General features: G+C 43.0%; 1 protein-coding gene across 9 annotated transcripts in view; it reads right to left on the bottom strand.

Moving 5' to 3' along the window:
* Positions 1-9679: 9679 nt before the first annotated feature.
* The window catches only part of NCOA1 (nuclear receptor coactivator 1), a 276492-nt gene continuing 274004 nt past the window's right edge, over positions 9680-12167 (bottom strand). For 6 of the 9 annotated variants that reach the window (XM_073022819.1, XM_073022822.1, XM_073022821.1 and 3 more), the window contains one exon: positions 9680-11989. In XM_073022819.1, the coding sequence (XP_072878920.1) occupies positions 11819-11989 (171 nt within the window). In that variant the 3' untranslated portion in view covers positions 9680-11818. Of the gene's footprint in view, positions 11990-12074; positions 12132-12167 lie in introns of all 9 variants that reach the window. The other 3 variants (XM_073022825.1, XM_073022824.1, XM_073022823.1) reach the window with 3 other exon arrangements.

Genomic DNA, 12167 nt, shown 5'->3' with positions numbered 1-12167 from the left:
GTTCTGACTTTCCTGTTTTAAACTGTGACCACTCCACTCCACTACTTCCTATCCCTCCTTCCCTACTTACTTTTTCTCCACAGCCCTTGTCATCTGACACACCATATATTTTGCTTATTGGTTTGTCAGCCAACCTTCATTAGAATGCAAGCTCCATGAGGGCAGGGATTTGTATTTTCTCCATTGAGGTAGCCCCAGTGCCTGAAATAGTACCTGGCAAATAGTAGGTATTCAGCTAATATCTGCTGGTTGAAAATATATATATTCTGTCACTACTATTAAATTACTTGTGATATAGTCATTATTTAAAATAGCTAATATGCATTTTTTTTTTTTTTTTTGAGACAGAGTCTCGCTCTGTTGCCCAGGTTAGAGTGCAGTGGCAACAATCTTGGCTCACGGCAACCTCCGCCTCCTGGGTTCAAGCGATTCTCCTGCCTCAGCCTCCCAAGTATCTGGGACTACAGGCGCCCACCACCATGCCTGGCTAATTTTTGTATTTTTAGTAGAGATGGGGTTTCACCATGTTGCCCAGGCTGGTCTTGAACTCCTGACCTCATGATCCGCCCACCTCAACCTCCCAAAGTGCTGGGATTACAGGCATGAGCACCGTGCCCGGCTACTAATGTGCAATTTTAAAGACAAATCCTTAGGTCTAAAGATTCCCAGGATGACTAGCCACAACTTGCTTTTGAGCTGGTAATGAATAAAGTGACTGAAGTCATCTCTTTCCTTGGGGTTATAAAAATCACATACCAAAAGACTGATTAAAAACCTAGAACTGGTTCATTATACTATTCTTTCTACTTTCACAGACACTTAAAAATTTCCTTAATAAAAAGCTTTTTAGAAGCTTTCAGCTGAAGGTAGGATGAAAATTTAAAGCCTAAGCTCAGAGTTGTGCGAGTCTTTAAATAGGGTGTGCTCTATAGGGAGCTTTTTCCCCAGCTGGTTTTGCTTGAACTTTAAAGTCTAGCTTGCTAAGTAATTATTACTTAAAGTATAATTGCTAGCATTAGAAGCTGTTAAAATGGAAAGCTAATTTTTAAAATTTATGCTTTTCTGTTTTTTTTTTTTTTTTTTTTTTTTTTTTGAGGCAGAGTCTCACTGTCTCACTCTGTGGCCCAAACCGGAGTGCAATGGTGCAATCTCTGCTCACTGCAACCTTTGCCTCCAGGGGTCAAGTGATTCTCCTGCCTCGGCCTCCCAAGTAGCTGGGACTACAGGCATGCGCCACCACACCTGGTTAATTTTTTTGTATTTTTAGTAGAAACAGGGTTTCACCATGTTGCCCTGGGTGGTCTCAAACTCCTGAGCTCAGGCGATCCACCTGCCTCAGCCTCCCAAAGTGCTGGGATTACAGGCACGAGCCACAGTGCCCGGACAATTTATGCTTTTTTAAAAATAGAAGTTTGCAAGTCAAAAGGGAAAATAATCAGGAAATATGCAACCTAAAGTTAAGTATAGGCAGGTATGTGATAAATTACTTTGGACTTGAAAAAGAAGCAGAACTAAGCAGGGCTGGACTGCTTCAGGATTGAGGAAGGAAACCCCAGGCAAGCACTTTGTTCCTGTTAGAGGAAGGTCACCCTGTTTGTTGACGCGTCCACTTTCTGAGTTAAGTCACTCAGCTTTTAGAGGCATTGGTTTTAAAGGCCAAACTGATAATAAATTTCATAAGGAGTCATCTTATTCTTGTTTCAACATGAATTGCTTCTCAGCAGCATTTTATTATAGGTAAAAGAGTGAATAGGACATATTATTATGAAAAGAAAAGAAAAATCTGGGGACCCCCAAACGCACTGTGCCAAGGGGAAAGTTAAACTTGGGAACTGAAGCACACAAAAACTTCCTTCCTTTTATTCCTAAACAGATGGCTGTGATTTCACATGCTGACTTTATCTTATGTGTAAAAGGAATGGCTGGGCACAGTGGCTCACACCTGTAATCCCAGCACTTTGGTAGACCAAGGCAAGCAGATCACTTGAGGCCAGAAGTTTGAGACAAGCCTGGCCAACATAGCAAAACCTCGTCTCTACTAAAAATACAAAAAATTAGCCAGGTGTGATGGCACGTGCCTGTAATCCCAGCTACTCGAGAGTCTGAGGCCCAAGAATTGCTTGAACTCAGGAGGTGGAGGTTGCAGTGAGCTGAGATCATGCCACTGCACTCTAGCCTGGGTGACAGAGCGAGATCCTGTCTCAAAAAAAAAAAAAAAAAAAGATTTATCCAGTGCAGGAAAAATGCATAATTGACTTTCCCCTACTCCTGTCTTTTCAAATGTAAAATGTGAATTCAGTGAGTGCTAATCAAAGCCTCACAAGAATGTAACAATTTGCCTCACCACCTAACTTCCCCCTTTCTCTTTCCTCCTACCCCTCCTGTCCACTCTTTGCCCTTTAAATACTGCAAAACCATCTTTGAAAAAAGCACAGGCCATAGATCCTATTGTAATTTGTATTTCTTTTTTGCATGCACAACCTCAACTGTGGCAAAATAAACCTCTAAATCAGTTGAGATCTGTCTCAGACACTTTTTGGTTTATACTATATATTCATTTTTGTAGGGAAGACTGAAAGGGATTGTCTTACCGATCTGCCTTTCCTGCTTTCTCAGTTAAGATGGTAGTCAACTCAGTCGGCTGACTTTCAGTGAGAAGATAATTTCGGAGAAGCGTAAAGGGTTTAACCGAAGCATATATCATCTATAAAGCTGAGCGCTGGATGAAGTATTGCCGATAACTGCTAATGTTCTGTAAACTCTCCAACGATGTGGAGGCTCCAAGAGTGTGAGAATTTCAAAACTTCTAGTGAAAAGGACTTGTATTTACTCACCTTTCATGAAATAAGAAAACAGTTGATACAGGAGCTAGAAAGAAATTATTTGGGCAGATAGTGAGGGCAACAGAGTCCTTGACGAATTTTCCCTTTTAACAAAAAGAGTCCCCCAATCATTTCTTTTCTAACAAAGAGCAGCCTGAAAAATCAAACTGCAGTCATAGATAAGCAAGCTGGAAGCGTGCACGGGTGAATGCTGACAGCTGTGCCAATAGAAAAGGGCTACCTGGGCCGGGCACGGTGGCTCACGCCTGTAACCCCAGTACTTTGGGAGGCCAAGGCAGGCGGATCATGAGGTCAGGAGATTGAGACTATCCTGGCCAACACGGTGAAACCCCATCTCTACTAAAAATACAAAAAATCAGCTGGGCGTGGTGGCAGGCACCTGTAGTCCCAGATACTCGGGAGGCTGAGGCAGGAGAATGGTGTGAACCCGGGAGGCGGAGCTTGCAGTGAGCTGAGATCCGGCCACTGCACTCCAGCCTGGGCGACAGAGCAAGACTCCGTCTCAAAAAAAAAAAAAAGATCCTACTATGTAGAAGGTTCAGGGGGAGGCTGGGGGTGGTAGGAGTGTGTGTATCTCTTCTTTAAGAGGCTTACAATTTAGTGAAGAAACAGATGTACATATAACTGCATGCCAATGTAGACCCAAACACCACAGCAAGGCAGAGCAAAGGAAGGGCTATATCAGAATGTGGGGACCAGGGGGGGCTTCATGGCAAGGGCATCTCAACTTCTCAACTGAAGTCTTTTTTTTTTTTTTTGAGATGGAGTCTTGCTCTGTTGCCCAGGCTGGAGTGCAGTGGCGCAATCTCAGTTCACTGCAAGCTCTGCCTCCTGGGTTCAAGCCTTTCTCCTGCCTCAGCCTCCCGAGCAGCTGGGACTACAAGCGCCCGCCACCGCGCCCGGCTAATTTTTTTGTATTTTTTTTTTAGTAGAGACAGGGTTTTACCATGTTAGCCAGGATGCTCTCGATCTCCTGACCTCGTGATCCACCCACCTCGGCCTCCCAAAGTGCTGGGATTACAGACGTGAGCCACTGCGCCCGGCCTCAACTGAAGTCTTGAAGGATGAGTAGAAGGGAAGAGCATACAGGCTGAGGGAAAAGACTGGGGATGGCAATGAAAGTGAGAACATGGTAAATTCAAGAATAAAGACTGGATCATTTTTGTGGCAGGGCCTTTTTGTTTAGAGAGAGCGTAGAGGGCAATGAGGCTCAAAAGGTCACTTGATTTCAGATCAACTCTAGGCAAGAAGCAGTCACTTAAGATTCTGAAGGCTGTGTTTAGAAAGATTTCTCTGATGATTATGTGAAGGATGAGTGTAAAAGGCATTGAAGGTGGTGACTGTAATAATTAAGTCCGGAATTTGGTCAGTGAGTAATAGGCCTAGAAAGGAGAGGATGGCTATGCAGCACTACAAAGTGGGACTTCTTGCAATTTAGCGAAACGAGTGGGAAAAAGTTGTTGAAAATGACCGCTAGCAGGATGATGATGCAATTAATTTGGATGGGGACACAAGAACATATTTGTGGGGAATGTTATTTGCTTTGGGACTTAAGTTTGAGGTGCTGGAGGTGGAAGGGTGGGATCCACATGGTAATGCTCACCAGCTGAAAATTTAAAACTGGATTATGAGAGAGATGTTGAAGAGTGGACTTAAGATGTATACACGTGTAAGTGGTACTGAGTTCAAGGGAAGAGTTGTTCAGCGAGTGGACAAGGCCCTGCCTGAGAAACATTATCCTCACATACATTTAAAACATGTATACTTTGACAAACTCACAATTAGAACTCTGTTGGCCAGGCTGGTCTCAAACTCCTGGCCTCAAGCAATCCCCCCGCCTTGGCCTCCCAACGTGCTAGGATTACAGGTGTGAACCACTGTGCCTGACCTAGTTTTGTTTTCAAAATGGAAATCCCTATGAGCCTTGTAAGGAATTTGACTTCCAGATAATAATTTTTAACTCATCAGAATTCCCACAGTCATTGTGTCATCATCTAATGATGTGTTTTTTTTGTTTGTTTTGTTTTGTTTTTTGAGATGGAGTCTGGCTCTGTTGCCCAGGCGGGAGTGCAGTGGTGTGATCTCAGCTCACTGCAACCTCTGCCTCCTGGGTTCAAGCAATTCTCCTGCCCCAGTCACCCGAGTAGCTGGGATTAATAGGCATGCACCACCATGCCTGGCTAATTTTTGCGTTTTTAGTAGAGACGGGGTTTCACCATGTTGGCCAGGGTGGTCTCAAACTCCTGACCTCAGGTGATCCGCCCGCCTTGGCCTCCCAAAGTGTTGAGATTGTAAGCATGAGCCACTGCGCCTGGCCGGGTGCTTTTATCTCTAGTACTTGTATTGTGCAGTGGAACCACTGGCAGGTTTCATTCCAAAGCCCAGGGATTGACTCTTGGGCCAAGCACTTGTTAGTCACCTGACTATAAACCTGAGCTTCAGTTTCACCATCTGTAAAATGGCCTACTGTAATTGCTTTATAGGATTTTGCAGATCAAATATGTGAAAGTGCTATACAAATGTAAGAAATTATTCACACAAAAGTGGGTTACTAGCCTAGTACATTGCTTTGCAGAGTAGAAATGAAAAATCTGTTAACTGATGTAGAATTTCCACTGTTAGGAAAGAAGCAGCTTCAGAGCATGTCTCTGTACTTCCCATAGTACAGCAGTGTGTGAAGTACAGAGACAATGGAATAAAATCAAAATGGAACAAAGGCTGGGCTTGGTGACTCATGTCTGTAATTCCAGCACTTGGGAGGTCAAGGAAGGAGGATCACTTGAGGCCAGGAGTTCAAGACCAGCCTGGGCAATACAGCAAGACTCTGCCTCTACCAAAAAAAAAAAAAAAATTAGCTGAATGTAGTGGCATGCACTTGTAGTCCCAGCTTCTTGGGAGGCTGAGGCAGGAAGATGGTTTGGGCCCAGGAGTTTGAGGGTGCAGTGAGCCATGATCGTGCCATTGTACTCCAGCCTGGGAGAAATCCTGACTCTAAAAAGAAAAAAAGGAGTAAATACCATACTGTAGTCTTGGGTTCTGCTTTACCTGAGGGCTCCTAGACAGTGGAATGGGAGGAAAATCTTATAGGACAGAAGTTATTCCTTTCAATGTAATTCTTCTTTTCTCAAGTCAATGTCTCAAGTTTGTTACGGACACCCGTGGGCACTGCTTGCTTCTGCTGGTTGTACAAACTACCAGTTCAGAGACAAGCACAAATAATTAGACCAGGGCCAAACTCCACAGCATAAGAGAATGATTCTTTGTCCACAGTAGGATCAAGAGCCAGGGAAAGGCGAGTGCTTCCAAGGTCTGATCCAAAAAACCTACTATCCTAGGGTGAACTGCAGGGTCCTAAAATTCCTCGGCCTCATAAAAAGGATCCTCTGTCAGTCATTCTTAAACCTGCCCCACAAGGAACCCATATTTTCCAAAATTCTTTTAAGCTAAGGGATGACCCTATAGTTTCATAGAGCTCCTTCTTCATTCCTTGTTTAGACACCCAGGGACAGAATGCTTCTCCCAAACGGTAGTGGGACACCCTGCTGACCATATGCCAAAGATAACCCCCATTTAGTTGAGGCCTCCAAAGGGCAGGCTCTGACTGCCTCCAGAGAAGGGGCCAGGTCCTCTCTTCTCAACCCCGGAGTTCTTGCCCCTCTTTTCAAAGCTGTTTTAGTTATTTCACATATGAAAGCACTGTCTAAGGTCACAAAAGAGATTAAAGTCTACAGACTCAGAATCCATCCTAAATCATATCGTCCAGGATAGTGAACCCAGAATTTGGAATTAGACTTGGTTTCAACTCCCAATTTCCACTGATAAATGGTAGTGTTTGTGTCATAACCCTTCAGAGCCTGCTTTTTCTTTTTTTTCTTTTTTTTTTGAGACAGAGTCTCGCTCTATTGCCAGGCTGGAGGTCAGTGGTGCGATCTGGGATCACTGCAACCTCCGCCTCCCGGATTCAAGCAATTCTCCAGCCCCAGCCTCCTGAGTAGCTTGGACTACAGGCGTGCGCCACCACACCCAGCTAATTTTTGTATTTTTAGTAGAGACTGGGTTTCACCATGTTGGCCAGGATAGTCTCGATCTCTTCACCTCGTGATCCGCCTGTCTCGGCCTCCCAAAGTGCTGGGATTACAGGCGTGACCCACTGCACCTAGCCTTTTTTTTTTTTTTTTTTTTTTTTTCCCAAACGGAGTTTTGCTCTTGTTTTTCTAGGTTGGAGTGCAAGGTTGTGATCTTGGCTCACTGCAACCTCCACCTCCTGGGTTCAAGCAATTCTCCTGCTTCAGCCTCTTGAGTAGCTGGGATTACAGGCGCACGCCACCACACCCAGCTAATTTTTTGTATTTTTAGCAGAGACAGGGTTTCATCATGTTGGCCAGGCTGGTCCTGAACTCCTGACCTCAGGTGATCCACCCACCTCGGCTTCCCAAAGTGCTGGGATTACAGGCGTGAGCCACCGCACCCAGCCTAGAGCTTGTTTTCTAACAACGCTCTACAACGACAGCAGAGGATTAAATGAGATAATGTGCAGAAAAGTATTTTAGAAATTATTACAAATTTATTATCTCTGAGTACTTTTAATACTGTCACCAGCTACAGACTACTGTGTAGAAGACACAGAAGCCTGTACTTCTGGCAGGACAGGGCTAGTTGTGGAAAAGACTTTAGGTATGAGCTGAAACAATTTCCAAGTGAGGATCCCAATGTCTAGTGCTATATCTCCTGGAGCCACGGACTGACATAACTCTAATGTAGATGCCAGCTCAGGAGAGCGCTAGTTAACAACTTAAAACAAGCAGCTCTCTGGGGCTCCTCTCTGTCTCCAGACCTTCCCACATGCTGCCTCTCACAACTCTTCACTGGCTCTCCACTGAGCTACTTCCTCATCACCTGCAAACCTCACTTTGAATGCCATTGCTTCAAGGGAACCTGCCTTCACCTCCAGACGAGGCCCTGCTTAGAAATTCCTACTTGGAATTCTCCTGTGTGCCACTTAATCCAGTTGTGATTATCTCAATCTAAGTCCCCTAATGTGAATAGAGGCTCCACTAGGACAGGGCGCATGCCTGTTGGCATCCTTTCATAGCCCTAGTTCCTCAGATAAAGACAATACAATGTGTTGAACGAGTGAATGAGGCCAGAACTTTGTGTTCCTTCAATCTTGTTAAGAATTCTGGGGGCAATGAAAATAAAATACAGAAAGAAAATTAATTTAGTGCTGGCAGAAAGGGTTCTGGACAGAGGCATGCTTCCTTGGGCAGTTTTCTCCAATAAAAAGAATTTATGGGCTTAATTAAATCAAGATCTTCAGGGGCACAGGAATGGTCACTGCTCAAGCTTGCTCTGAATTACTCATTTTATTTAAGTGGAGGTGCCCTTCTGGGAAGAGCAGTTACTATCAACCAGGAAATCAGTACAACTGCCTCTGTAAGCAGACAACAGTCCTTGATTTTTCTTTGTCAGGGTCTAGGAGACCATTTCTGAGGTCTTCCTAAGGAATGGAACCTACTTTAGGTGAAACCAAAAAGGTGAAACTTCCTTATAACAATCACAGTTTTTTCTCAATTGTTTGTATTTGTTTTCCTCACTCCTATATCTCAGGATAACTTTAAATCAATGTTCAGCCTCCTCTAAGGGAAGTTTCATTTTTACCTATCCCAACTGTGGAAAAAAAAGGTTTTGTCCCCCATAAATATGACTTAACAGTTACCAAGTCTGTGTAAATTTAGGTCTAGGAATGTGTGTGGGAAGTATACCCTCCTTGAGCCCTCTGGGATCACATTTACCCTATGACACAGCAGGAACATCGCAATCTTGGACAAGCCCCTCATTCTAAAATCCACCTTAATCAAAAACCACCTAAACCCAAAGGGCATCAGCCTAATGGCTAAGGTCAGCACAACCATAAACTACAAATAACATCTCCAACCAGAAACACTCCAAACTCCTCCCTAACCAAAGACATGCTAACCCCAAGATAAGCCCGCTCTGGCTAGAAAGACATCAGCCCCAAGATAACCTCCCCTCCGCCCAGACATTCCGACCCCGCCATAAAACTTCTCCCTCACATAGAAACGTTCCAAGCTTGTGATAAGCCCCCTCACCCTAAAACCAATGTATACTCTTACTCTGTAAAAGAAAGCACTCCTGATGGAAATCAGCCAGAAGCCCCTCTCAGGTTTATTTTCTCTAAAATAAATCTGTCTTTAACTGTTGAGCTGCATTTCTTTCCTCTGTAACTCTTACACCCTAGTCCTACTTAGCCAAGTTGATGGATTTAGGATGCTTTAAAAACAAACAACAGGCCCTAATTCCTATAAAATGCATTCTCACATTGAAGGAGACTCCTCAAGTAAGACAACACCGATTATTGATAAATGTTAATATATTAAAAAAAAAAAAACAATAATTGATAGAGACATGGCATCTATGGCCATGAAGTGTTGCCTGGACCAGATCTTCTGAGTTAAGAAACAGCAGGCCTAGAAGTCTTTAATCATCAGACAATGTCACAGTTAGAACCCCTCAAGGCCTGCTATCATGACTTCAGTTCGCAGTTAGAACCCCTCAAGGCCTGCTATCATGACTTCAGTTCGACCTTCTCAAATTTCAATGGTCTAGCTCAAATTAGGATGACTTTGAGGATCTTTGGCTTCAGGGATGCTTTATTAACCTTTTATAATACTCTAGTTAATTTGGGCTTTGGCGACTTCTGCAGAATATACATTTCATTTCTTCCCTGTAAATGAAGAGGCAACCCATGAGGTTGTTAAACAAATTCTATTCAGTAGCTGGAAAAGTGAATTTCCTGTGGAATGACAGGAATTACATAGAAGCAAGCAATTTTATTTTCCTCAAATGTAGCAATAATTTTAATCTGTACATACATAAAACAAACAGTGCAATTATAAAACCTTGAAGGTGACATGCATATTTTAAGGTGCAGTTGGGATGGGGGAGGATGTTAGCATCTCCAATTTTCCTTACCACTTTTTTTTTTCTAGTTCCTTATGCAAAAGCACTGAGTCAGGAAACTTCATCTGGAATGCTGAAGTTAAAGGTGAACTTCCTGCAGTCTGCGCGTCTAAATATCACCAACAAAATGGAAATGACCTCCTAGAGCAGTTTGGTAGGGACTAGAGTAATATGGCTGGCTTTCAAGCTGGAAATGAATGAAATCAGGGATGCATTTTCTGAAAAACTAAAGGAGATAATGTTTGTAACTGAGTGTCCTGTTTCTGTTTCATAGTTGCTAACCACATGAGCCCTTCCACCAATCTTTTTATTCGGTATAGTTTCTGAATAGATGCTGTTCAGTGGAGTTATTTGTAACTAGGGGTGGTGAGATGCAGAAGGAAGGACCTGGGGAAATGGCTTCTTCCTTGAAGTCTGAGTCCATGCTCCTCTTCCACTGTTCTTATGGCCTTTTCTCTGCCATGGAGGCAGAGGTAGCTGGTGCAGAATGTCAGGTGCTGTCATCATTCACAGGCCCAGGGATGCAGACAAAGGTCAGTGATGGGGGTCTACCTTTGCTTCTTCCACAATACCTTTCTCAAGCTTTCCTGGCTTTGCAGCGGAACTTCTAGAACTAGAAAGTCAGTTCACTGGGTTCTTGACTCAGAGGCCAGGATGAGATGGGATGTGGCAGAGTGACAAGACACAAAGGAAAAATATGGTACCAATTAGCCTCAGAGCAGGATAGAGAAATTTATATTTGCACTGATGAAAATTCAAATTCCCAAAGTCAATCTAAAAAATGAAGATTTCCTTTGAGTATTAATTTTTTCTCTGTACAAGTAGCCTGTGCACTTCTGTTCAGATGATCCCAGGGACACTCTAGGGCAGTATGCTCTAGATCAGCTGGAACAGCTCTTTCTGGCAGTGACATTTTGATTTGAACCCCAAAGTAAATCCATACATGGCATCACAGTTATTAAAATAATGAAATATTACTAACCAAATGTAACTGCAATTCAATCAATGTTATATTTCACACACAAATTTAGAAAAATCAAGAGTATAACAAAAGCATAAAATTAAACAGAAGGAAATCAATTTCTACAAGAAATCAAATATATTTACAATGAGATTTAAAGGGAAAAATAAGCTACTTGGATCATAAATTTAATTTTATTTTAAATAACTTTAGCCTACCTCAGCTGTTAATACAATAAAAGCAGAAAAAACAGGCTGCCTTTTATTTTTCCAGATTTAATCAGAATATTGTATCTACAATAATTGACAGAACTCACTTCTTGTCCTTCACCCATCTCATCAAAAATTATTGCATTTTCCCCCAAACTGTATTTTTTGGATTCCTCTGTGAATATACTCATTTCGCCCTCTTTCCTGGAGGCATCTTGGTTTAAATCCATCTTTAAAAAAAGGAGAAGGGGTACATATGTGGAGGCAAAATATTCTCTTGAAGCCAACAGATACAGAGTTGCTAGAGAAGCTGATTGTACACACAAGCTGCCTGGGATTGGGATGGGGAGGGCTGCTGATTTCGAGACACGTGACAGCCTTTGGTGGACGGGCACAGGCAAAGCCCCACGGGCCCTTCTTCCTGGGCAGGGCTGGGACTGAGCGGCGGAGGTGGAGCTTCATCTTCTTCTTGGAACTTGTCGTTTTGGTTCTCCTCCAAAAGCCTTCATCCAGATAAGAAGCCAATGACTGATTATAAAAATAAGAATAATTAAATTTGGCTCAAGAAATAGATTGTCCAACTGTTCTGCCTTGGTATTTTTCAATATCCAAGGCCTTTACAAAGAAAGAAACAAAAACATCTTTCAATCGCCCGACAAAAGCAAACTCCTGTTTTTTTTTTTGTTTTTTTTTTTTTTTGCTCCAAATGCTACGACCTGAAGAATGGCTGCAGATTGAGATATCAAAAATCTCAGAAAAATATATAATATATTTGTATATCTCTGTATGTCTATTATTTAAATTTCACATTCCTTTAAAAGTGGTTATTCAGTCAGTAGCTGCTGAAGGAGGCTCTTCTGCTGGGCCTGGGGGGTCTGTGGTCCTGACGTGGGCTTTTGAGTTCCCAGTGGACCAGGCTGGTTCAGGTAAGGGTCCCCGCCTACCAGATTCACTGTACACTGGACGTCAGCAAACACCTGAACCTGTTGCACCTGCTGGAACACAAATAAAAGATGTGTTTAGACAGAAGGGTCTGCCCCCCCGGCTTATGAGTGGGTACTACTTGAAGTGGAAACTCACTAGAGCATTCCTCTAGTCTGTAGTCACCACAGAGAAGAACTCTTCTGTCTTCTTGTCCTACAAAAAGAAAATCGCTGCACTCATTTTGCTCAG

The sequence above is a fragment of the Chlorocebus sabaeus genome, chromosome 14, assembly GCF_047675955.1.
Source record: "Chlorocebus sabaeus isolate Y175 chromosome 14, mChlSab1.0.hap1, whole genome shotgun sequence".
In the NCBI taxonomy this organism is placed as follows: Eukaryota; Metazoa; Chordata; class Mammalia; order Primates; family Cercopithecidae; genus Chlorocebus; species Chlorocebus sabaeus.
Note: the sequence above shows the minus strand (reverse complement) of the source record. Positions and strands in the feature narration are given on the sequence as shown.